The 24,898-nt window shown below is 38.4% G+C and overlaps 2 protein-coding genes and 4 long non-coding RNA genes across 9 annotated transcripts; 4 read left to right on the top strand and 2 right to left on the bottom strand.

Moving 5' to 3' along the window:
- Positions 1–1,269: 1,269 nt before the first annotated feature.
- On the bottom strand, positions 1,270–2,266 carry LOC134225147 (uncharacterized). Of its 2 annotated transcripts, XR_009983177.1 has the most exons (5): positions 2,202–2,266; positions 2,057–2,139; positions 1,856–1,996; positions 1,755–1,771; positions 1,270–1,687 (listed from the first exon to the last, which is right to left on the bottom strand). It is a non-coding gene; the product is annotated as an uncharacterized LOC134225147 (long non-coding RNA). The 2 variants fall into 2 exon arrangements; XR_009983178.1 differs by having other exon boundaries at positions 1,755–1,996.
- Positions 2,267–3,425: 1,159 nt separating this feature from the next.
- On the bottom strand, positions 3,426–4,289 carry LOC134221545 (uncharacterized). The gene is made up of 3 exons (XR_009982359.1): positions 4,170–4,289; positions 3,919–4,096; positions 3,426–3,847 (listed from the first exon to the last, which is right to left on the bottom strand). It is a non-coding gene; the product is annotated as an uncharacterized LOC134221545 (long non-coding RNA).
- A 97-nt stretch (positions 4,290–4,386) lies between these two features.
- On the top strand, positions 4,387–6,634 carry LOC134221547 (uncharacterized). Its single transcript, XR_009982360.1, has 3 exons — positions 4,387–4,484; positions 4,845–5,111; positions 6,561–6,634. It is a non-coding gene; the product is annotated as an uncharacterized LOC134221547 (long non-coding RNA).
- Positions 6,635–8,974: 2,340 nt separating this feature from the next.
- Positions 8,975–17,234, top strand: LOC134228161 (NKAP family protein CG6066-like). Of its 3 annotated transcripts, none has more exons than XM_062709946.1 (6): positions 8,975–9,285; positions 9,411–9,609; positions 13,781–14,190; positions 14,420–14,638; positions 15,007–16,070; positions 16,137–17,234. In XM_062709946.1, exons 2-4 carry the CDS (start codon positions 9,595–9,597, stop codon positions 14,589–14,591), a joined length of 597 nt encoding a protein of 198 aa, XP_062565930.1. In that variant the 5' UTR covers positions 8,975–9,285; positions 9,411–9,594; the 3' UTR covers positions 14,592–14,638; positions 15,007–16,070; positions 16,137–17,234. The 3 variants fall into 3 exon arrangements, with proteins under 3 accessions (XP_062565930.1, XP_062565931.1, XP_062565929.1); XM_062709947.1 differs by having other exon boundaries at positions 14,986–16,070; XM_062709945.1 differs by having other exon boundaries at positions 14,420–16,070.
- Positions 17,235–19,772: 2,538 nt separating this feature from the next.
- LOC134224929 (uncharacterized) lies at positions 19,773–20,750 on the top strand. Its single transcript, XR_009983109.1, has 3 exons — positions 19,773–19,909; positions 20,010–20,202; positions 20,266–20,750. It is a non-coding gene; the product is annotated as an uncharacterized LOC134224929 (long non-coding RNA).
- Positions 20,751–21,903: 1,153 nt separating this feature from the next.
- On the top strand, positions 21,904–23,227 carry LOC134219989 (uncharacterized). The gene is made up of 2 exons (XM_062698909.1): positions 21,904–22,095; positions 22,151–23,227. The coding sequence occupies exons 1-2, from the start codon at positions 22,077–22,079 to the stop codon at positions 22,987–22,989; spliced, it is 858 nt and encodes a 285-aa protein (XP_062554893.1). The 5' UTR covers positions 21,904–22,076; the 3' UTR covers positions 22,990–23,227.
- The last annotated feature ends 1,671 nt before the right edge of the window (positions 23,228–24,898 follow it).

Genomic DNA, 24,898 nt, shown 5'->3' with positions numbered 1-24,898 from the left:
CCTTCAACGGAGTGTTATCCGGATGCGTGGAGTTCCAATTCCGACAGATCCTTCAAGAAGTCATTCGAAGGTAGCGTGTTGATCCTTTCCAGCGTGCGCGATATAACTCTCAACTTCTCGGCAGGAAATCGCAGCTGTGTTTGGAGCCTTTTTTCCGAATACTCTGGTGAGTCACCTTCAGCTTAGACGACTCGGCAACAACGTCGATTTCTCTGAGGACAACGGCTCCTTCCTTCTCAAGCAGTTCCAAATTCCATTGACAGATCGCAGGTTTACCCGCCCAGCGCTTCAACAGACTTTTTCGCCTGATTCCAGCTCGGACATCTTCTCCCGATAGACGATGGAAAAATTATCGATGTGGTGCAGTTCGTGCGGCTGGCCTTCGTCGATGCAGAGCCCGCAAATGGTCACGCTACAATTTGTACAGAAAAGTTTGCAATCCCTGTATTGGGACGGACAAATTGCTCGAGCGGGTTCGGTACCGCTCGATTAGTCCTCGGGTTCAGATTTATTCACGGTGAAATTGTCCGTTGTCTGAACTGCGAGGCTAGCTTTAATAGCGGTGACACATTTCGGACAGGTTCGGTCATTCAGGGCTCTTCCGTTCTCCTTGGCGGCCAAATTGAACAGTTTCGCAATGCCGCGCCTACCATTGAAGCAGGTGGCGCAGCGAATTTGCCACTACGTAGTGCAGGAATTGGACAAAGTGGATCGGTTACAAGTTATAATTGACGCAAATGGGATTCGGCCATCCACTGAAATTCACGGTTCACAAAAAACGGTTAAAATTAAAATATTTTTTTTTATTTTATAGGAAAATATGTTTGAAAGATTTAATTGAAATTTCTTCCGATTGGTAAGCTTACCTAATCAAAACTTGCGGCATCGATGCCGGGACGCTGGAGACATTCTTCCGAACATTCGGAATCAGCTGAGTGTTCACGAATGGGGCTTGAACTTTGCGACTCACGTCATGCTGCTCCTGCTTCAAGGATGGTTTTTCTCGATAGGTCCTCGGTACTGGTACGTCGAATCCACCGAAATACTCCTAAAAACGACGCTCCGCAGCACATGAGCGATATCGATGGTTGAACTGACTGATATGTCGATATTTTTCCATCGTGCCGAAAGGATGCATGGAGATGGCAATGATAGACGAGGATGGATAAATAAACATCAGAGATTTTATGTCATGCATTACATGAAATCTCTGTTTATTTCTTCATCCTCGTCTATCCTTTGTCATCTCCACGCATCCTTTCGGCACGATAGAAAAAATATCACTCCCGCGCCAAATGCGTCATGTACCGAACGCTGATAAGACCGGTAGTCCTCTACGGGCACGAAACTTGGACCATGCTCGAAGAGGAATTTGCAAGCACTCGGAGTGCTTAGGACAACTTTTGGCGGTGTGTGTCGGCTCGTCCAGTTCTACGGCGAACCCAGTATCCAGAAGGTAACCAAAGCCGGAAAAGTACATTGGACAGGGCATGTTGCAAGAATGCAGGACAGCAACCCTGCGAAGATGGTGTTCGCTTCCGATCCGGCAGGCACACGAAGGCGTGGAACGCAGCGAGCGAGGTGGGCAGACCAGGTGCAGAATGAGCGAGCGTGTGGCGCAATCGAGGATGGAGAGATGTGGCCGCGGACCGTGTATTGTGGCGTCAAATTGTTGATTCAGTGTTATCTGTTTAGATGTAAGCTAAATAAATGAAAATGAATCTATAATATATATAAAAATAAAAAAAACTTACCTTGCAAGGTCCTTGTCCTAATTATTTTGTGCAGAAGTTTTTCCAATAAATGAAAATAAGATTAGAATACATTTTATTCGCCAAATATAATCATTACGCACAATTATGTTAAAATCATAATTCTGTATCCAAAGAGCGCTTGATGGCCTCGTACTGGATGGCATCTCCGGATGATTGTGTCAAACAGTCGACCCGCATTTTGTGTGGTTTTTTAACTAGACCAGGTTCCAGAATAATTTTACCTGTGATTAAGTGAAATTTCAAAGAATTACCCGATTTATTTGATAATTAAGGAGACTTACCAGTTTTCCATTATGCCCGGTAGCATCAGGAAGAAATGTAGAAAAGCAGTTTCTTTAGGCTCCAGAATTCTACTAACAGTGACCTTGAAGCAATTTAGAAATAGTAAAGGTAAATATTATATATAAACTGTAGTTTTTCACTTACGTCTAAGCGGGAACTCGTTGCTTCAATTCTCCTTGCAAAAAAAGGGACAACAGTTGGGAAATTTTACAACTATTTTTTCACCCATTAATGGGTGAAATTATACACATTTTTTTCTTCCAAACAAATAAGGAACATGGGTATTTTTTCACACATTTGACAGATTTCAAAATTACCCCTTTTTTGACAGATCCATGGACCAACAAAAAATGTATAATTTTTTACCCATTACAGTGAACGTTCGCTAATTGGGGTTTTTCTAGTTGGGGGTTCGCTAATTGGGGCGAAACCCAATTAAAAAGCAGCTAAACGTCAGAATATGATGTCAAAAACGCGTTGACGTTTTGTTTCCGTGTTTGGCGGGATCGATATTTTCTGGCGCGTAAAATTTTCCTTTGTTCAATGCAAAAAGTAAACAACATTGACGCTTGTCAAAACGCCCCAATTAGCGAACGGCATTCGCTAGTTGGGGTGAGGTCGTGCCCCAATTAGCGAACGATCACTGTAATGGGTTTTAGCCAGTAACCGTGTAGTACATATTGTACCATGGTTTCCACGTTGTACCAGCATGGTACAAGGTGACACACCTGTGGTACAACTTGTACCATGGTACACTCAAAGAAAACCGCATATTGCTAATAAATGCCCTGCACTTAGGGCTCATTCACAAATTACATAACGCAAAAAAACACATATATGAACCACCCACCCTTCCGTGATTTGTTTGTAACATTTGATTCATACCCACCCACCCCATCTGTGACGCATAACATCTTACTAAAATTTGACAAAAATGATAAATTGGTATTTTTAGTGAACTCTTCCTTAACTTCCTTCAATAATACTGTAAAATTTGAATTTAATTAGAAATTTCGTTTTTTATATTATTTTATTATATTAATTATTAATGTTACCCGTAACAGAACTAAACAAACCCACCCACCCCCTAGACAAACCGTAACATTTTGTAACGCAATAGTGTGTACCCACCCACCCCTTGATGCGTTATGTAATTTGTGAATGAGCCCTTAGAAAATGATCAGTTAGTTTCACGCATGAAAACTATGGGCGATGCTTATGTCTTATAGTCGATTCAATCATAATTAATTTTATGTGCAACTTTGATTCATATAGAGAAGCTAATAATTTGTATTTTTTCACTCAAATGGATTACATTAATAAAAATATTTAAAATAATGGTAACAAAACTGCTTTTCGTTGGGACGATTGTAAATTTGGGAGTAATCAATCAAATAAATCATGTTCTAAAAGATATTGGGATAATTTATCATTTTATTGATCGTTTAATAACTAGTTTTATCGCCGTCACTGCTTATTGTGGCTTCCGTTTTTAATATTAAAAAAAATGGCCATACGTCTGCCATGAATACGTCTTTCGTTGAGTATTACACTCTGTGCAACCGTTGAGGGAACCCTGCTGATTCCGGACTATGGGTAGAAATTCATCCAGGGTGTTTGCTGAAATCAAACGAAATTCTAGACCGAACTAAATGGAATCTGCTTCAACTGTTGCTACGGTGCTACCTCGGATGCTACACAGCAGCTGTTAAATATCCGGTCGAAAACTTTGGTCTAGCCGAATGACCTCCAACTTAGTCATCTTCCCGTCATTGGTGCGATCCACTAATCTGCAAAACATACATGTGCAATGCAGAAATATAATAAATTCACGATAAAATTGTTTGCAATAGTTACTTACCTTTTATAATGGGAATTGATTTTGCCGGAGATTATTCTACTGTAGTTTGTTTCGCCTGGAGAGCCTGAAGATCGGTTGAAAATCGAGCGATGGTGCGAATGTCGTTACACCATTGACGAATACATAGACCGAAATGTCCGGTACAAAGCCATCAGAAAATCGGGCACCATGTCTTCTTCTTTATTTTAAAGAAAATACCCCTCGTGGGTGACGAATTACATTACATAAATATTTTACGAGCGCTGACTTACCCCTCTCGACGTTTTGAGTGTTTTGACAGTTTGTCTGTTTGTTTTTCTCCCTCACCTTGCGTCGTCGTTTCGGTTTTGCATCGTGCATAAATAATAATCCGTATCGAAAATGTTTCTTTGTGCAGAGTGAAGTAATGAGAGCCGCTTCCATTAATAAAAACGATAAGGATTTAGTTGACCGGAACCTGGTTCGCCGTTCGTTCTTATCATCGTCACCGAAAAATGAAAAATGGGCAAAAAATGTGTGGTGCACGGCTGCGGAAGCCGAACCGGAGATACGGTTTCATTTTATGGATTTCCGAACGATCCTGACACGTAAGTATACTCTGTGATTGAATATGTATCTGAGAGCACCTAATATTAAGCAGTAAGGAAATTTAAGTTCAACGTCATGGAAAGATACGACATTGTTGTTTCATAAGGGCGAAAGTCTCAAACGTAAACATTGACTTTTTTCGCTGATTCCATTTTTCTCGTTTAGTTTTTAATTACAATTCGTTTTAAATTTCATACGGGATTTTTAAAATCGGAGTCTCATATGTATTGTTAAAAACGTTTGACTCTGCCACTAGTGTAGCTGCGAGAAGCTGTGAATCGATAGCGAACGCATGTAGAAGATGCGAAGCCGTTTACCGAACAAACAGCACGGAGATACTAACAATAGTTAATTTCCAGTGAAAAGGTTATTCTCGAGGCTATTCAAGTAAAATTCCTCCCGCGAATCCCTGAAAATGATCAATATGTGCAATTCGATTCTAATGGAAGCCAGCCAGGAGATACCGAACCATTTGCTGGAGAAAAAGTCGATTGGTACAACGAACGTGGAACAATCCCAAATCGGTGCCGATAGAAAGAAACGAAGGACAAACTATAATAATTGAACTATTAGGAGCAAGAAAACAATCTGCGTTTCAGTGCCACCTCGCGGTAGAACAGAAAATGGTAAGGCAAAATTGATTTTTCTTTCGATACTCCTAGTATTTACTTACTTACTTAAGGGTCATGTACACCCCGAGTGGTGCAAAGGACCGACTTGAAAGATCTCCATCCTTAACGATGTCCAGATTTCGCTAAAACTAACTTTTAATAAACACTATGGGTCTATTATTAGCTTTAACTTTTAATATAACACGAGCCTTCTATAAAAAGCACGTCTTCGGAGTGAAATGATAGCCTTTCGGTACAACTTTGTTGTACGAGAAAGGCAAAACGTTTCGCTACCTTTAGGAATGCCAACTTTGAAAATAATGTCTTAGGGTCTGTTCAAATATTACGTAACACAAGAGGGGGTGAGGGGCAGTGTTGCCACATTTTTATCCGTACCATGGCCTCAAAAATCTTTTTCATCTGTACCAAAATCTTCAAAAATCTGTACCAAAATCTGCACCAGACAGTATGGAAAATTACCCATAAGTATACAACAATTATAAGTCAATTAAGCGATGCAAACAAATTAATTCGTGGAAAAGCATTTTTATGAAATCCAGTGATTGCTCATGAAAACATATCGCTATAAGTTGTATTTAATATATTTCTGGTTACCTTTAAAGTAGTAGCTCCCATTTATTTTATTTCATATTTTCAATATTAGATACTATTTCACCTGTCGTTTAATCTTCAATATTGTTTCCTGCATCCCAAGTAACAATTATGATTTATAACACTCCTAGAGACAACGATTTACTCTACAAGTATGCTATAAAACCATAATAGAACGTCAGTGTTACCAGTTGAAGTATTTATCGTTAGTATTTGAGCTAATTTTTCTTCCTACCGCGGAGCCATAACGCCAAACAATGTTTAAAGGCACTGTTGATATTTAGTTGGTATAAGTAGGGTTTATATTGGATGATAATTTTGCGTACATTATCGTTTGATGAGAAGTTATCGCCGGTGATAACTAACCTACTGTTCTCATCTAAAAAAATCTCGAATGAAAATTGCAATATTTATCGTTGGAGAATGATTATCCGAAGCAAATTTACTTTTATAAGGCTTGGTTTGTTAAAAATCTGTACCAATCTGTACTTTTTGGTAAAAATCTGTAATCTGTACCGTACAGAATCTGTACCAAAATTCGTCAAAAAATCTGTACCTTTCCAGATAAATCTGTACTTGTGGCAACACTGGTGAGGGGTTGTTTGATTTTTGTTACGCAAAATATAAAAATATTTTAAAATATTTTTTCTCTATGCAATTAATTTGTTACGCGTAACAAAATCTGAAAGGACCACCCGAGGAACCACCACCCCCTACATTTTGCGTAACAAATCGTAACAAAAATTAAACAACCCCCCACCCCCTACTGCGTTACGTAATATTTGAACAGACCCCAATCTATCTATTTGTTATTGTTTTAATCGAGCTCCCATATTTTGTATATTTTTACAGAGCTTACTGGCAAAAAACCAGACATCTCAGTGTTTGATGAAGAACTGTGCCCTGCATTAAACCACGAAGACCCCGTTATTCGTATGAAAGCTACTCAGTAGCTTTCTAAGGTTCATAAAAATCTTTCATCCGACTTGTTGTCCGAGACACAGACAACACATACTACTGCGACGACTGTGACCGGTTGAAAAACCATTAGGTAATTCCAGCTATTCTGTAGGGTGTTGACACTTGCCTCTATTAAACACCTCCCGCGTGGTTCGGACGTCAAACTTTCCAGCTACTGGTTTTTGAACATTCCTTGTCAGAGCCAAGCGAAGAACATGCCAAATACAAACAGTTGCTGGTGGCCAAGATGGATTCGTTACGATTGCTGGTAAGTAGTGCACCCTTATAAGCCTCAAACGCAATGCCAGCGGAACGGTGACGGGAACGGCAAATTCGTCAGAAAATATATGGGCTGACTGTCAAATCTTGCCGTTTCGGTCACCGTTCCGCTGCATTGCGTTTGACAGAGATACAGATACAGAGAAAAGTTTTCTTAAGCTGACTAAAGTAAAACTTGGAATCATATTCTATGTTTTTTCAATAACACATATCTACCTACTAGTGAGCGAATGATAATATGTTGATATACCTACTATAAAATGGTCCATATTTCCAGAAAAAATATTGCGGAGCGTTTGACATACCGGATAAGAAAAAAACCTGGAAGATATATGGAATACTTTGAAATCGGAGCTGATGCAGGTGGTAGCAACAAGGAATATCTGATATTTGAACTGGCGCTGGAAACAACGACTCATCAAATTTACACAATTATCGACTGTAATGGGTAGCGTTGCGGACTAAAATGTTTGAAAACGGTATCAAAGTTCCACTGGCCTGTGCGAGAGGACCGTACGAGTCAGCACATTTTGTGGCTATGACATTATCCCAATTAAAGGAGGACGCAATCACGGAACATCTCGTGCTAAACCGAACGTTGTTGGTTTGCATGGAGAAGGAACATGACATCTTGAAATAAATGGATCAGCAGTCGCTCGAAGTTGTCCAAAGCAGTTTGTCCAAATTCCAATTTCATCTGGAAATGCTGACCACAATCCTAACTATTTAGGAAAACATCCTAGATTTGAAGTGTGGCCTGGAGCATTTATTGGAATCTACAGAAAACGACTTGATGATTCCCGGAAGAAGTCGGAATTTCTAGATGGAAGAGATGAAGCGGAATCCAGTCGAAGAAACGGTCTAACAGGACGAGAATGTTCTCCCGAAACCGATGTTTTGCGATTTTTGGAGTGGGACGAAGAATATACCGTGGATTTTTCTGGTACCTGCAGCCAATGGTGAGTCTGATCAGATATGTTTTTATTTTTCACAGCGCGTACAAATAAAGCCAAGGGTCTTTCTAAAATTACGTAACGCTAAATTTTGTGATTTTGGACCCCTACCCTCACCCTCGTAACACTTTTTGAATGGTGGGTTTATTATTTTTTTGTATGGATCGTAACGCTCGGCTTGACCCCCTCCCTCCCCCTTCAGCTTTACGTAATTTGTAAAAGGCCCTCAACAGGAATTCCCGACAGATTGCATTTTGGAATGGCAATTGAACCATTATGTTGAATTTTCATTAATTGAAGAGATAACAGTTGAGTTTTAATAACATATTTGATATCGCTAACATGGCATAACATTTTAGATGCGCGGCTACAAAGCAAGACTATGCTGATGGTGACTGGGTTCGATTCCCGCTGTCGGTCTAGGCGATATTTTGTATGGAAATTGTCTCGACTTCCCAGGGCATAAAAGTATCATCGTGTTAGCCTCATGGTGAAATGGTGACTTGGCTTAGAAACCTCACAGTCAATAACTGTGGAAGTGTTTAATGAACACTAACCTGCTAGGCGGCAATGTCCCATAGTGGGGGATGTAATGCCAATAAGAAGAAAATGTACATATACTAGGTATATATAATAGCCTTGTATATATTTTTTTTACTATATAATAGCCCTGTTTGTCTGTCCGGTGACTAGCCAACCAGACGCAGCACGCACAAAAAATAAAATATTTGACACATCAATTCTTTTTTACTATCAGATGCAGAAAACAAAACCAGTGACAACCTTAGACAACCAGACACAGTATTTGATGAAAAAAAAAAAACACAGAAAACAGAAAACATTTTGTTTTTTTTTAATGCATACATTAATGAACCGTTTATTATAAAAAAAAGCACTTGCCGCTAGTTGCATATAAAGCCTCTGTTTGGAATGGGATTAATGTAGGGAAATATCTGTAGCTTTGTGTAGTTGTGCTTTTCTTTTTTGGTTTTTGAAATAATATATCATGATGTCAGATGTGACCACCGTTTATTGATTTGTATTTACCTATTCTAGCCTGCAAAGCGTGAATAAAGAAACCCAAAGTGTCATACAGCAACAAGGACAATTACCACGACTAGTGACCGGAATCGAACTGGAATCCTTTCCCGATTATATGAGTACATGGACACTTGGTTGGCCACATCACCGATGCAGCTATGCTTGGCTCTATAACCGTCGGTCTTGAGCGATGTTTCTTCAGTTTTCCCGAATGTTTAGGTCCCCAGGTCCGATTCCACCGCAAACAGCCAGCGTGTTAGTGACCTTCCATGAATGCACCAGCTTCTGTCCGGTTCTTGACGTATCGACATATAATATTCTACGTATGCAGTCACAAACAGCAGGTAAGAAATACTTGAACTTGGGATTTCGAATGGAGTCCTTTTTGGGATTCCAAAGGAATACTTTATCTGAATGAAATCCTTCTGAGATTCCGAATGGTGATGTTTCTACTTTACAATTGCATCAGATTCCCGGGTCTTCACTTCTAGTCTAGGGGATCGATTGAGATTCCTATAGGCTTGATCCTAGGTAGCGAGATTCCGGCGGCGACGCATGCTACTAAAGAACTGGAAGACCACAATCTGATTGCTATCTTGGAAGGTGATGATGCGAACATTACGGAACAGCGACCGAAATTTAAGTTAAAGTTGATGGTGGCGACGAAGGTATGTATGCTGGAGGGCAACTGCTGGAGGAAATTTATATGTCTACGTAGATGAACAAGATGTCGAGTCGGAAAAGAAGGAACGGGAACGATAGATTGTTATGAGACAAATGGCCAATCTTCCGGTTTACCAAAAGGTCGCAAACCAGTTAGGCCTGCTAATAACTGGATTCCAAATGGAATTCTATTGGGTTCCAAATGAAAAATGTCTTTTGATTTCCGAATGAAATTCTTTAGATTCCGAACAAAATCCGTCTAAGATTAGGATTGAAATCATCTTGAGATACCGAATGGAATCTTTATGAGATTCCGTATGGAATCTTTATGAGATTCCGTATGGAATCTTTATGAGATTCCGTATGGAATCTTTTTGGGATTTCAAAATGAATCCTTTATCTGAATGGAATCCTTTTAAATTTCAAATGGAATTTTTTTTGGGAGTCCGAATGGAATTCTTTTGAGATTCCAAACGAAATCCTTTTAAAATTTCGAATGGATTCTTTCTGAGATTGCGAATAAAATCCTTTTGAGACTCCGTATGCTATCGTTTTGAGATTTTAAGTAGAATCCGTTTGTTTGATATTCCTAGTAGAATCCTGTTGGGATACCGAATGGAATTGTTTTTAATATTCTGAATGAACTCCTTTAGAGGTCCGAAAGAAATTCATTCGAGATTTTGAAAAGAATCCTTCTGATATTCCTAATGAAATCATTTTATAATTCTAAATGGAATCGTTTTGAGATTCCGAATGCAATCCTTTTGAGATTCAGAATGGAATCCTTTTGTGGTCCGACAGGAATCCTTTCGAGATTTTGAACAGAATCCTTTTGAAGTTCCAAATTCTTTTGAGTTCAAAAAAACAAATTTTTTAGGTTCCGAACGAAATCCTTCTGAGATTTCGAATGGAATCTTTCTGAGATTTTGAATGAAATCCTTTTGGGATTTCGAATGAAATCTTTTTGGGATTTCGAATGGAGTACTTTGAGATTTTGTGTAGAATCTTTTTGATATTTCTGGTAGAATCATGTTTGGATTCCGAATGCAATCATTTTCTTGAGATTCAGAATGGAATCCATTTGAGGTCCGAAAGGAATCCATTCGAGATTTTGAATAGAATCCTTTCAATATTCCGAATGGAATCATTTTGAATTTTTTTTGGGATTTGAAATGGAATTCTTTTGAGGTTCCGAATGGATTTCTTTTGAGATTCGATAGAAATCCTTTTAGATTCCGAATGAAATCCTTCTAAGGTTTGGATTGAAATCATCTTGAGATACCGAATGGAATCCTCTTGGGATTTCGAATGGAGTCCTTTTTGGTATTCCAAAGGAATACTTTATCTGAATGAAATCCTTTTGAGATTCCGAATGGATAATTTCTGAGATTTCGAACGGAATCCTTTTGAAATTCTAAATGGAATTCTCTTGGGAGTCCGAATGGAATTCTTTTGAGGCTTCGAATGAAAAATTCTTTTAAGATCCGCATGAAATCCTTATAGATTCCAAACGAAATCCATCTGAGATTTCGAATGGAATCTCTCTGCGATTTCGAATGGAATTCTTTTAGGATTTCGAATGAAGTCCTTGGGAGTCCTAATGGAATCTATTTGGGATTTCGAATGAAATTCTTTTTAGTATTATGAATAAACTCTCATTGGGATTCCGAATGCAATTCTTTTGAGATTCAGGTTTTGAGGTCCAAAAGAAATTCATTCGAGATTTTGAAATCATTTTGAAATTCTCTTTTTGAATCTTTTTGGGATTCCGATTGGAATCAATTTCGTTCTAAATGAACTCTTTTTTGGATACCAAAAGCAATCCTTTTGAGATTTAGAATGGAATCCTTTTGAGTCAATAATCCCGCTTCCACGGGCTGCCGATAACAATCGATCGCCAGGTAAGGGTTGCGTGCTTAGCTGTTAGTGTAGCCTGGGAACTGTTGTCTATCTGACATCAGCTAGAGTGAAAAAGCTGCAAGTATCCGTTTTTTAACGTATTTTAATTGCTAATTATCTAATGCATGCATTTATCTCTTAGACTAGGTGTTCCGTGTTTTCTTAACACTATCATCCTTATTTGCTATGTTACGCTTTTAGTTATTATTAATTCATTTCAATTGCCTCTGGCAGTTAGGATATTTTCTCTGGTTGAATTAAACCATGTAGGAATTACAATGTTTTCTACCTAAACTAAACTTAACCTAATTTATACTAAGGGTACAAGGAGCTAATCGTTGCAATAGAAGATTGCAACGATTTTTGTCTAAAATTCGAAATTATTTTGTTGGACATTTGTTGCAATCTGAGACGAGACCTGCAAAGACGCTGCTTCTTTTCTCTTGTTTTGACACTTGTTCTTCTTTTCATCACAGTTGACCATCGAGTTTCAACTGTTTACTTGACTGTTTCACCTAAGCCCCAGGTGGACTCTTCTGAGCACAATAAAAGTGTATCCAATTCACGAAATACTTAATTCATTTTCATAAGGATTTTTATACCGGGAACAAAACACAGGTTTATTACTGATTATTAACAAGCTAAACGGAAGGTTTGGAATACTCGTTAAAGTAAAAAAGTCTTGGTAAAACAAAAATGATGTGGAATATTTTATTTGGGATACCAATACTTTCACTCAAAAAGCTGCTGGTTGCACCTGACAGTTCGTGACAGCAGTTGACTGGCAGCAGCTGAAGTTACATTTTTTCCTCTTTGCAGGTCTCGTCTCAGGTTGCAATGTCTCAATATTAGAAATTCTATGAAGTTCATTGATACTATACCACGGAGGCAACTTCAGAATCATTTTCAAAATTTTATTTTGAATCCTCTGAAGTGCCTTCTTTCTGGTATTGCAGCAATGTAGTCCATATTGGCACAGCATACAACATGGCTGGTCTAAAAATTTGTTTGTAAATCAAAAGTTTGTTCTTAAGACAAAGTTTTGATTTTCAGTTTTTAAGTGTCTGACACTTAATATATTTGTTACATTTGGCTTGGAGGCCTTCAATGTGATTTTTTAAAAGTTAATTTTTGATCTAGCAGAAGTACGAAATATTTAGCTTCGCTAGACAAATCAATTGGAACCCCATTCATAGTGACAATATGTCTGCTAGAAGGTTTCAAACAAGAAGCTCTCGGCTTATGTGGGAAAATTATAAGCTGAGCTTTGGAAGCATTCGGGGAAATTTTCCATTTTTGCAAGTATAAGTGGAGAAAATATCCAAACTTTTTTGCAATCTACTACAAATGACACGAAGGCTTCGCCCTTTGGCTGAGAGACCAGTGTCATCTGCAAACAAAGATTTTTGACACCCTGGTGGTAAATCAGGTAAGTCAGAAGTAAAAATGTTGTACAATATGGGCCCCAGTATGCTGCCTTGGGGAACACCAGCTCTAACAGGTAATGTATCAGATTTAGAATTCTGATAGTTTACCTGCAGTGAGCGATCTGATAAATAATTTTGGATCAGTTTAATAATGTACAGAGGAAAATTAAAATTCATCAATTTTACAATCAAACCTTCATGCCAAACACTGTCAAATGCTTTCTCTATATCAAGAAGAGCAACTCCAGTCGAATATACTTCAGATTTGTTGAGCAGAATTAAGTTCGTAACTCTTAATAACTGATGAGTGGTTGAATGCCCATGGCGAAAACCAAATTGCTCATCAACAAAAATAGAATTGTCATTAATATGAACCATCATTTTATTTAAAATAATCTTTTCAAACATTTGCTTATTGAAGAAAGCAAACTGATTGGGAGATAACTACCCAAGTAACCATGGAGCTATATATGCTTGCAAATAATACAGCCATTAAAGTTGACTTAAAGTGGAAAAAGGCCCTTTTACCATAGACTACCATACCATAATTCGTCAATGCTTTTACGATCGAAATAATGCTTCATTACTTTGACATGTTGAAATAAAACATAAGTAATGCATCGCTGCATTCGTGATGCTGAACTAGTGTATCGTTGCTTGACAGTTAATGAATAAATGCATCTTTACATCGTTAAAACTGATCTAATGCAATTAGCATTAAATATGCTGATCTGTGATTGATTACATGCAATAAATAATGCTTGGTGGTTACTTGGGTAGAAGCCTCCGCTAGATTTTTGTCCGGCTTCAAAATTGGAACAACTTTCGAACCTTTCATCTTTTTTTCCAGCCATTGCCATTCATGAAATCCAATAAGAAGAACCGCAAAAAGAATAAGCATATTAAGAAGAAAAAGAAGGTATCTTCCTCATCATCCGCGGATTCGTCATCATCGGACAACAACGAGGAGGAAGAGGAGTGGGTCGAAAAGTCGGGTAGCAAAGCGGAAGCCAGAGCCGGAACTTGCATGGGTAGTGGTGGTGCGGACGAGGAACTGGGCGATGGCGTCGTGGGACCGATCAAAACCAGCCGTAATCTAAGCCAGAAGGACTTTGGTAGGGCACTACTGCCTGGTGAGGGTGCCGCGATGGCCGCCTATGTGACCGAGTACAAGCGAATTCCGCGGCGTGGTGAAATCGGGCTTACATCGGACGAGATTGTCAACTTTGAGGACTTTGGATACGTGATGAGCGGTAGCAGGTAAGTTTTATCATTTTTTTTTAATCATTCTGTCGTTTTACTAATTTTCGTATATGTACTTTCATTAATGCGCTGCTTTTCCATTAAGCTTTTCGTTCTTTTTTAGTTTTATTATTTTTTGTTCTTCTATTCTCGCTTCGGCTTTCTTTTACTTTTGCCATGATTTTCTTCTTTATATGGATGAACAATTTAAAAGATAATGAATAACATAATTTCTCTTTTTTTTCAGCCATCGTCGTATGGAGGCGGTCCGTATTCGTAAGGAAAATCAAATCTATTCTGCGGACAAAAAACGAGCGCTGGTCATGTTCAGCAAGGAAGAACGTCAGAAGCGGGAAAACAAGATCCTGTCACAGTTCAAGGAGATGATCAGCGCTAAACTAGCCAATGACAAGCGTTGAGTAGTTTAGCGTTAACAGTATTAACTTAACTGCGCGCGTGCTCTCAGGTTCGTCACCATACTTATTTTCTGCCACATCGCCATTCAGATGCCCTTCGTAGTGCTGCCGCCACCTTTGGGTTATCTTTTATATTACTGTTTTTAAATAATATGGACCTATGGACAATTAAAAATATAATACCGTGCATCGTGCAAAAAATATAATTCCGCGCATCGCCTAAAACCGTGGTTTTCATCAAAAATCATAACCTGGCTATCATGGACATATTATTATTTGTTGAAATGTTCAAACATATTATGTTTGAACATTTCACCAAATAATGTGATGTCCACGATAGCCAGGTTCTTTTTTTTTATAAAAACCACGGTATTAGGCGATGCGCGAATTAGGGCAGGTCATGGTACTTCCATTTCAGAGCCTTCGGATGAGACAACGTATCATGAAGCAAATAAAAGCGTATCGACTACTGCGATTGGTACCAGTATCGGCGATGCTAATGATCCTAATGATAAAATATGGAAAAACAACAACACAACTCCAATCTGCAAAATCGAATTGCAAAATTGTTCAGATCAAACTGACTTCGAAGATGAAATTCCGGTCATTGTAGTTGAGTCACAAAACTTTACCCCAGTGGACGCCACACCTTCGTTAGAGAGCATCCAATCGAGAGTAATCGACGCATCTACCGTCATGGACACTGCGGATGACAATTTACTGCCAAACTCGGACCCGATGTTCGCACTCCTGTTCACCAAGTGAAAAGCGTGACTAGCGTGATTCAAGAATTGCATGAAGCTGACCGAGAACTTGCCGAGAACCAAATTGCTCGAGTCCAAAACAAAGTGAGAATGTTGGACATTTTGATGAAGTAGCTTGTACTGAGAAAACTACCGAGTTGAGCACGCAGCAATCAGATGAGTTGGAGTGGATTTATGAAATTGTGAAAGCACCGAAATGAACCTACGGTCGTTCTAGATAGAAACAGTTTTAATCGATCCACCGGACAAGCTTAAGGTAGTTGACTCCCATGGCTGGCGCTGGGTACATGTAGAAGAGTCCGATGACAACGACGTCAATTTACATCAAAATCTGTGGGATGGTTGCGATCCTTTCCGATTACAATTCACGTCAGGTGATTTCAACAACTCTACTGAAAATTTTGCAATTGAATCAAGAAAGCAATAGGTTATCGTAATAGATGATGATGAAGTAGTAATTAAAATGGAGCCCAAAGAAATTGTGGAATCTCATCAGGAAACTCAGGACGACGAGGCATTGCAAATACAGAAAAAAAATCAAAACAGAAAGTGAAATTCTTCGAATATCTGAAGATTCTAAAGTTCTGAACCCTCAAGATGTCAATCAACCGGTTGTTGAATCTGAATGTGTCATCACAAAAAACTATGTTAAACACTTGACAAAATCAAGACGTTCGCATTAAAAAGAAAATCAGAACAGGCACCCAAATCAAAAAAGGTAATCGTAAATTAGATTTTTTTTTTTATGTTCTCGAAAATAATTTTATTTCTTTTCTACTTTAAGCCCATTCTAAAACACATCGCATTGAAATGGTCAACTAGCCCATCTGTCGGAAAACCGAAAAGACCGCCTCGTAAAAGCACGGTAGTTAATCCACGTCAACGGCACGCCGTTCAAACGCCAGTTCTCTCGTTGTTGGATGCTCTTTTTGGGCAACCCAAACTGCCACCGTTGCAACGCACGTCTTCTACAACTCCTTGCCCTTCAACGTCGTCGCAGTCCGCATCTCGTTCCTCGGTAGTTCCAATGCCTATCGTCGTATCAAGAATGAAAAATCGAGGCTTTCGGAAATTTTGAGGATGTTGAGGTCGGCTAAAAGGAAGGCAGAAAAATTTGCATGAGTTGTGGGCTTTGCTGAATTTTCTGTTGCCGGATATTTTCAACATCGGAAATGATTTTGACTCCTGGTTCGACGCTAATGAATGCATCAAAATGATTGAACGTTTCCATGTGGTATTGAAGCCTTTCTTGCTCCTGAAATCGGAAGTATAGAAGAGGGTGCTGCCAAAAAGGAGGTCAAAACGTGCGAAAATCAAGTTATTAATCAAGTGGTTAAATTGATTATTCAACAAAGGCGTTTTGTGGACAACAAAATCATGTTGAACATCATTCGATTCAGCATCAATCGCGTTTTCGACCATATGTTGCAGAAAGATGAAAAGCAAACCGCAGAGCAAGCCGCCAAGCAGGTCGAATCTACGAACCCAAAGTATCGATTGCTCCCCTTCCTCCGAAGCAACCAATTGTCCCTAAGAATCCGGACCTGGGCATGGAAGCAAGCAAGGAACAACATAATATCCACAAAGCGGACCCGCTCAGAGATTAGGAGCTTCTCGGGAAAGAATCGCTGCTGACGCAAGGCTTCACCTTCTGGAACAAACAAGACTTCAGTCAATTCAAAAGTCAAAACCAACTAATCAGTCGGAATGGCATTGAAAACATTGCCAAGGAGGTGGAGGGCAAACATCGAAAGAGGTTATGAAGTACAGTGCGGGCTTCTGTGAACGTTGCCACGAAATGCAGGGCATTGAGCGGCTGATGATCAGATCGAACGGAGCGAGGCGATGATTCAACACCGGGCTTGGAAATGCGGAGTGACGGTAAGCTAGCAATTGTTTTATAATGTGTATAAAATGTGTATAATGATTTGTAATATGTTTACAAAAATAGTATTCGTGAATAAAAATATTAAATAAAACGAAAACGGAATATTCAATTTACAATACGTGAAGTTTTAATATGACATACTATACTTAAATTGAAAGCGCACATTACTTGTTTTTTTAAAAGCTATACTGTTAATTCGAGATTTAGAGGAAAGTGTTATTTTGAAAACCCAACTCTTGTAACAGTTCTTACCGAAGTGACATTCTTAGACTTGTAGATTTAACAGTTTCATACTTTCTACTGAAAATCACTAAATAATTTTCTTAACTTTACCAACGTTTTATTAATTTTACCAACAATTTTTTTGTGTGTGGTTTCCAGTATTATTGGATTGAATACCGCAACCACCATACTGCCCATGATCGCATAAATGTAACATTTGCATATTGGTTGATTTTCTAAATCGTTTGTCAATCCTTTTCAAAAATTCAATCATTTCACGCTTACCACCGATAAGCAAGATAGTAAAGCCTATTTTATTATTGTGGGATAAGATGCAGTAAATTAAGCTTTCTGAACGATTCACAGGCTTTTTACAAAATAAACAAAAATACGAGTGTTAAATTTATGCGATCATGGGCAGCATATTGTTCAAACAACTTCACAATCTGATGTGTGAAATTGAATTCGACCATATAGTTATATTTTCCTTTGAATTGATGTAGGTAAACACGAGGGTAAACATTACATTGCTGCAGGCATTCGTCGCTATAGCAGCGACAACTCAACCCGTATACTCTTAGTACTAATGTGAGAAATTTATGAATATTAATAGTAAACCCGATAGAGGTCAATTTATGCATTGAATAATTCAGTTTTCAGAAGAACTAAAACCCGCTCATTGTTGCTATCAGGACGCTCAAAGTAGAAAATCCACTGAAATGTATAAGATCCCAATCTAGCATAGTGAAAGTAACCAAACTAAGGAGTATTCTCTTGTTATTGTAGCTTTGAAGCAACCGTAACAGTAACTATCAATCCTCAGTGAAAACTTTTTTCATCAGAGGTAAACAAAAATGGAAATGACAACTGTTGTCAAACTGACGTGATTCGAATTGAGGGGCTTCTCAATGGTCGAGTGATTGTAATAATTGTAATCCGTCACTCCCCAGGGGTATATAGTGGTGCCCGAAAAAATGGCCACCACTCCGTCTATGTATTCGTCAATGGTTACACATCGAATTTATTTTATGCATAATGCAGTTTAAAAATACCACTTATAAACTTTATCACCCGCGCATATTTTTCATAACACGCACATGAAATGAAGATTCTTTGTTATACTAATGACACACTGGTGGTACAAGTACCATGGTACAAGAATCTTGAAATGAGTTCCGTACTGATTATTGTCTTTATCAAAGATAGTCTTGGAATAATTTTCTTGTCCTCTTGTACCATGGTACAAGTACCACAGGTGTGTCCTTAGTATTAATCCTGCAATCTATGTACTTTGTGCACATAAAATTTATCAGTAGTTTAGTTTGAGTGTACGAATACCATCAGTGTGTCATTACACTACTAAAAATCCACACATATTTATTGGCAAAAATCCATAGATTTAACTTATGATGTATATCAGCGCACACATAACCATTCTCCACGCAAACTACTAATAACATATATGACCAAATAAACTTTATGTGTGCCCGCATAATAAAAAACAACATGTTATATGGTCAGAATCATTATTACGATGTAAGATATAGCTTCACAGTTTACGTTGCGGTTATCGAATACTTTTCGATCGATTCAACCATAACTGCTCGACATCATTACTAAATGTCAACATATAACATGCTGTCTCTAAAATGTTCTTTATTTCCTGCATTATATGTCAACATTTTACCATACTGTTGAGCGAAAATTTTGCACGCGAAAACAGACGATTTTTTATGGTGACATAACTTAACAACCCATTCAACATAATGTTATTTGTCAAATAACCGTACCACAAACTGTTAAAACTTTATATGAGATTGTTCATTTACAGTTGTCAACAGTAAAGGATACTGTTGTCGACCGCACGGTAAAATATCCATGTACAGTTTGTAATTATGCGGGTGGTCTCGGATTAGCAATTATTTAATTTATGTGTGGTTCTATATCAATTATATTAGGGTGGAGCTATTGCAAAAATTTATAACGGCGACACATATATCTTATATAGATATTTTTGTCAGTGTAGTATTACCATGTTCATTTTTGTCGGCATATAATACCTACACAGAAAAAAAAATATTGTGAAACTGAATATTTCGTACTTTCCATCTGAAAAGCGTTAAATTTTTGTTAAAATAAAAGTAATATTGATTATCGTGACTGTGGTAACTTTAATTTAAAAGTGCCTTTCGTTTTTCTTGAGTGTAGATTTAAAAGTTCTCCCTTTTACGATAAAAATTGTTGAACAGTCAAACCACCCGCTTATGTCAAGTCTATCGAGTGGACTTAATGACAGCAAAAGTGATCGAATTATTATTGTATTGTTTTTAAATTATCATCAGATCCCGCGTATACGAATTCGATCCGAAACATTTTTTTTTCAAAGTTTGGATTGCGACGTCTGCAGCGACAAGAGTTGATATTCTGTTAGCTTCCTCGAGATAAAGGTAAGTAAATACTCTATATTAATGACTGGCCTGCTGCTGATTACCGCACCGTCGACCTTCGGCAAACGAATAATTGATTTGCTTATTTCCCTTATTTCAGAATCAAGCCATGACCGTTTCCGCAATTTGTTTGGTTCTGGAGCACTTTCATGCTGCCCGCTCCCCTTTTTTGTTATTCATGGTGAAATTCACTGCTCACCTACATCGAACGCTCGTGCATTTACTAGCAGTGTACTCAGATAATTTACTAGCGGTGGCGAAGACTTACATACCGAATAAAAGCGGAGCGCCAGGTAAAAACATATTATGAATTTGCGTTTATTATGTTACTCTAAAATAGTTCTATACGTTTACAGGCTGCTTAGGGTGGAAAATCGCAAGCGATTGTATGCAGCGAATCAAAATAAATTGGCGGCGATATAGAAAATCACCGAAGATGTTCTCCTAGTATTTCGAAATTGCCATGTCTTCCGCATTCCAGCACCAGGCAGAAGCGCAGTATTGACTCCAGCGCAGAGATACTCACAACGGCAACAGTTCTTAATTTAAAAGTTCATAGTTCATAGTTTTCGTTGGAAACAGCACACTAATAAAAATCCACACATTTTTATTGGCAAAAATCTAAAGAAATTCACAAATAAATTTTAAGTGTGCATTAATAACCACCCGCTATAGCAAAATCCACATAAAGGTTATTAGTTGATAACGGTTATGTGTGTTTCCACATATATGCTATGCGAATTCAAATAGCCGTTATGTGGGAAATGCTATAGTCAAAATTTATGTGTGCCACACATAATGGACATGATTGGATTTTTGTCAGTGCATGTCTTTTAATAAAACTTCCATTTCAATGTTGATTTTGACAAGCAAACTATTCAAAACATGAATGTTTAAAAGGTTGTAAGTCAAAAAAGGAGCAAGATTTTTTGTCTTGGTTTATTTTTGATTTACGATCTTTTGAAAGTTCATGTTTGCGTTATTCATTCAGTTTCCTCGGTTTCTCCTAAAACAATCACTCTTTCATTCACATTGTAACCATTTGGATTTGACAGTTCTATAGTTTTGTTTAGAAAAGTTTAAACTTTTAATTTCAGAGTTGCATGCCACTTTTGAACCGTCGTTGACGCAAAAGTTGCTGTACTTTTATTTCAAACATACGGAACTCTCTACGAAAAAGAACCAACGCAACTTTTTATTTTAACCAATGTTTTTTTTTGATTCTATCAATGATTTTTCTTTCTGTGTACAAGGCATTTGCAATTCCAACCGCATTGCTATTTAAGGTGATTATAGAATGAAGCCAGAAATCGGCCATTTTGTAAACCACGTGCTTTTTCAATATTTTTTTCAAGCGCACGAGATGAAAGAACAATAACGCGTATGGGGCTGAAATAATGGTAGATCGTTTGCTTAGTTATGCCGAACAATCATAATTTGTGTTTCGGCACTGTACGAAAACTATTCCGCCAGATTTGGGCTTTCTGAAATGTATGTAGATAAACGTGTGGTGAATTTAAAATTCACCACGGGCTTCATTCTATAATCACCTTAAATTAACGAAATTTCTGGTGGTCGATTTCGGTGATCTACTGATTTTTGAATCAGAAACACCATCAGAGGTAAACAAAAATGGAAATGACAACTGTTGTCAAACTGACGTGATTCGAATTGAGGGGCTTCTCAATGGTCGAGTGATTGTAATAATTGTAATCCGTCACTCCCCAGGGGTATATAGTGGTGCCCGGAAAAATGGCCACCCCTCCGTCTATGTATTCGTCAATGGTTGAACTATTTAACTTCATAATGGGTACTTTTTCACCCATTAAAGAGTACTTTGGTGGCACAGTGTGGGTTGTTTCAGTTTAGCGTGAATAATCATGGCTCTCAGAGTTGAGTTCTTTAAACTTCTTTTTCATGTACTTTATTTTACTGTGTAGTGTAATTGAATTTAATTTTGAGTTAATTTGTAGTTTCATTCAGTGTAGCTGAGTTCAACCGTGTGGATTTGTGGCTTGATTTTGATAATATCGCCCATTGCTATTTCCGCCGCGCGCTCTTATTTGAAAAAAAAAAGCCTGTCCGATAGCTCCTTCGGTATTCTGGTGAAAATCCAGTGAATTCAAAAATAATTCCAGTGTTCAAAGTAACAGTAAGTTGAATAAAAATGAGGTCTTCCAGTTCCCGTAAGTTTCATGGCTTTGATCATCCGGTTCCCCTCTAATCAACATTTTGTTTTAGTCGTCTCAGTTGCTGACTCGCAACTACATGTTGGTTCCTCCAACCTTCTGGTTCCGGAACACGAACGCAGCCTCCCTCAGCAAATGCTTCTGTACGTCTACAATCAGTCGGGAATCGTAACAGCTCGCCAAATACCCTTTTGGGAGCGCTTCCGTCAAGAAACGCCGGACGTCCATTTGTCAGCACGCGATCTCAGGTCAATGTTCTACAGGGAAGTTCTGCATGACCCGGAATACTTTGACGATTTGGACGTCGTTGTGGAACAGTACATCAATCCCCGTTCCTATCAAATTCCACTGGAACCACTAGAATTCAGTGATCTCACAGGAGAAGGGTACATGCTGAATGCTCCTTCGGATGCTTCTCCCGGAGAGGGCGAAACGAATTTCGAATATTTGGCAAAATACGTATCTACTCCGTTCGAAACGGCCAAAATCACCCCGCTGCCGCCGGAGGGTTCGCTTTTGCTGCCCGTCTGTCTGCAGTCCGATTCCTTAAACACGAACGTGGAAACTGTTGAGAAATCTGGATCGGATGTTGACAACATTTGTGAACGAGTTCGAGCCCTTACGACCGGGAACATGGTGCTTGATTATTCGATGGACGCACAAATAAAATCCCACCAACTGCTGACCGGCGATGCTCGGGTTGTACCGAAAACATTCCTCACGGAGGATCAAGCTGTTCCGAGTGCGCCGGTGTCAAGCCGTTTGAAGCGTTGGAGATCTAACGACGATTCCGGACTGCAAAGGTCATCTAGCAAACGCCTGCGGATGAACACTTCGCCTTCAGTAATGGCCAGGCGGGCAAAGTCTTTGACACGTATGAGTAACAAGTAAGGATTATATTTCAATGGTATAGTTCACATATTCACTTTGGCTGAATTTTGTAGCTTTGTTTATTTTTAAAATATTTTTTCTTTACGAATTTGTTCTATTTTTTACCTATATTCTCCACTTATTCGTTTCTTATTAACCAATGTATTAAACTATACGTAGTTTGCATTTTGCTTTTATATCTCGGAATGAGACTTATGTTTGTTATCGGTTGATGAAAGTAATAAAAAACATTTAATCCACTTCACTTTTTTAAGCTGATATGAATCTAATGAAATGAATAAAATTTGCCAGTGCCCTCGCTCCACGGAAGTACTGTCGATGCTGGATATCTCTTCATATCGATAGTTTACCGGCCCTTTCAATCTGCATATGCTAAATTTAACTTTCTACGTCTCTATAATCTCCCTTGATGTGTTGAAATATTCGAGCAACAGCCTCCATACCGAAGAATTTAGATAAATGTCCCATTCTCGTCACTCCCTCATAATGTTAGAGATGTTTTTTGGACCACCAGTGCAAATTCATCTTTGTGGTTCAACATATGAGCTCTGGTACGGGTGGTCCATGGATAAAAATATAAAAGCTAAAAAGATTGTAATTTAAGCTAAATCGATATTCGGTCCATCCACTCATTGCTAAGATTATTTTTGATTTAATATATTGAAGAATAAATTCGATTTAATCATTGCAAGGCTTTCTTTGCTATTATTTGTAGGCAACGGTGTACATATTGGTTACATCTAAATTGAAAAAGAAAAAAACGCTTTTGAAAATTGCAACAAAGAATCAACGTCACGACGTTGAAAATTAATTTTGAAAAAACGGGATTTTTATGGGGTTTAAACATCGATTAGAATCACCTGTCATAAGACGAGTTTATACAATCCCATTGAATTCCTCCACTTAATTGTATCTTGACAGATACGTATTTCGACCTCAACAGTAAGGCCGTCTTCAGTGTCTCGTACTTGACTCGACTTGATTCGAGTCGAGTCAAGTACGAGACACTGAAGACGGCCTTACTGTTGAGGTCGAAATACGTATCTGTCAAGATACAATTAAGTGGTGGAATTCAATGGGATTGTATAAACTCGTCTTATGACAGGTGAAAACATTCCACTAAAAAGCTCAAAATAATTTTCTTATCGATTAGAATGTAAAAGCCCAGGGACAAAAAGTGAGTTCCTTTGAGTGGAATTCTGATCAAGAGCGGGGGTCGGGGGTGATTACGGTTCATTTTTAGGAGTCTTTTCACGGATTATGTTTTTTTGCAATCAGTATATTGCTTTAACACTTTTCTATATTCGAATGATAGATGTTCAGTGGTACGAATTCTGCTATAGGAGAATGATCCTGTCTTTCGAATGTAATCAAGGAATGCAAATGCAAACATGTTTAGTGTAGGGATAATGTTGGAAAAATGGTAAGTAATTTATGATGAATCATAAATGCATTTCCAAATAGATTGTAATAAAACACACAACACATGGTTCGTAGTATTTCCGCTGACTTCGCAAAGCATAGTGTTAGAGATGTTTTTTGGACCACCAGTGCAAATTCATCTTTGTATTGCGTCTGGACGGCTGCGTTGAATTTTTCATATCAAGGATTTTCTTGTTTCGAACTGAAGAAAATATTAAATTGATATACAAATTCATACCCCGAAATCCGAAATGCTCCAGTTCTAAAAAGGAAGCAGAAGCCCATACGCTGCCTCGTCGATCTATGATTGTATGTTGTCACAGCCCTCCAGTTGTTACTCTCGCTACTTCCGTCGTGCCCCAATAATAGCCGAACCCAAGACCGAACCTGTAGTGCAGCGGAAGTACTCAAAATAAGTCATCAGAGCTGGTTCCACAGGAGTAACCACAGGCTCCACGGATAGTTCCGTCTTCAACCAGTACACTCA

Source organism: Armigeres subalbatus, chromosome 3 (assembly GCF_024139115.2).
Source record: "Armigeres subalbatus isolate Guangzhou_Male chromosome 3, GZ_Asu_2, whole genome shotgun sequence".
Lineage (NCBI taxonomy): Eukaryota > Metazoa > Arthropoda > Insecta > Diptera > Culicidae > Armigeres > Armigeres subalbatus.
The sequence above is the reverse complement of the archived record's forward strand: the minus strand, read 5'-3'. Positions and strand labels throughout refer to the sequence as shown.

Bases quoted from the DNA above. Each gene is read 5' to 3' on its own strand.
- LOC134228161 (XM_062709946.1), top strand. The intron at 14,191-14,419 runs GTAAGTTTTATC...CTTTTTTTTCAG, and splicing joins TACGTGATGAGCGGTAGCAG to CCATCGTCGTATGGAGGCGG.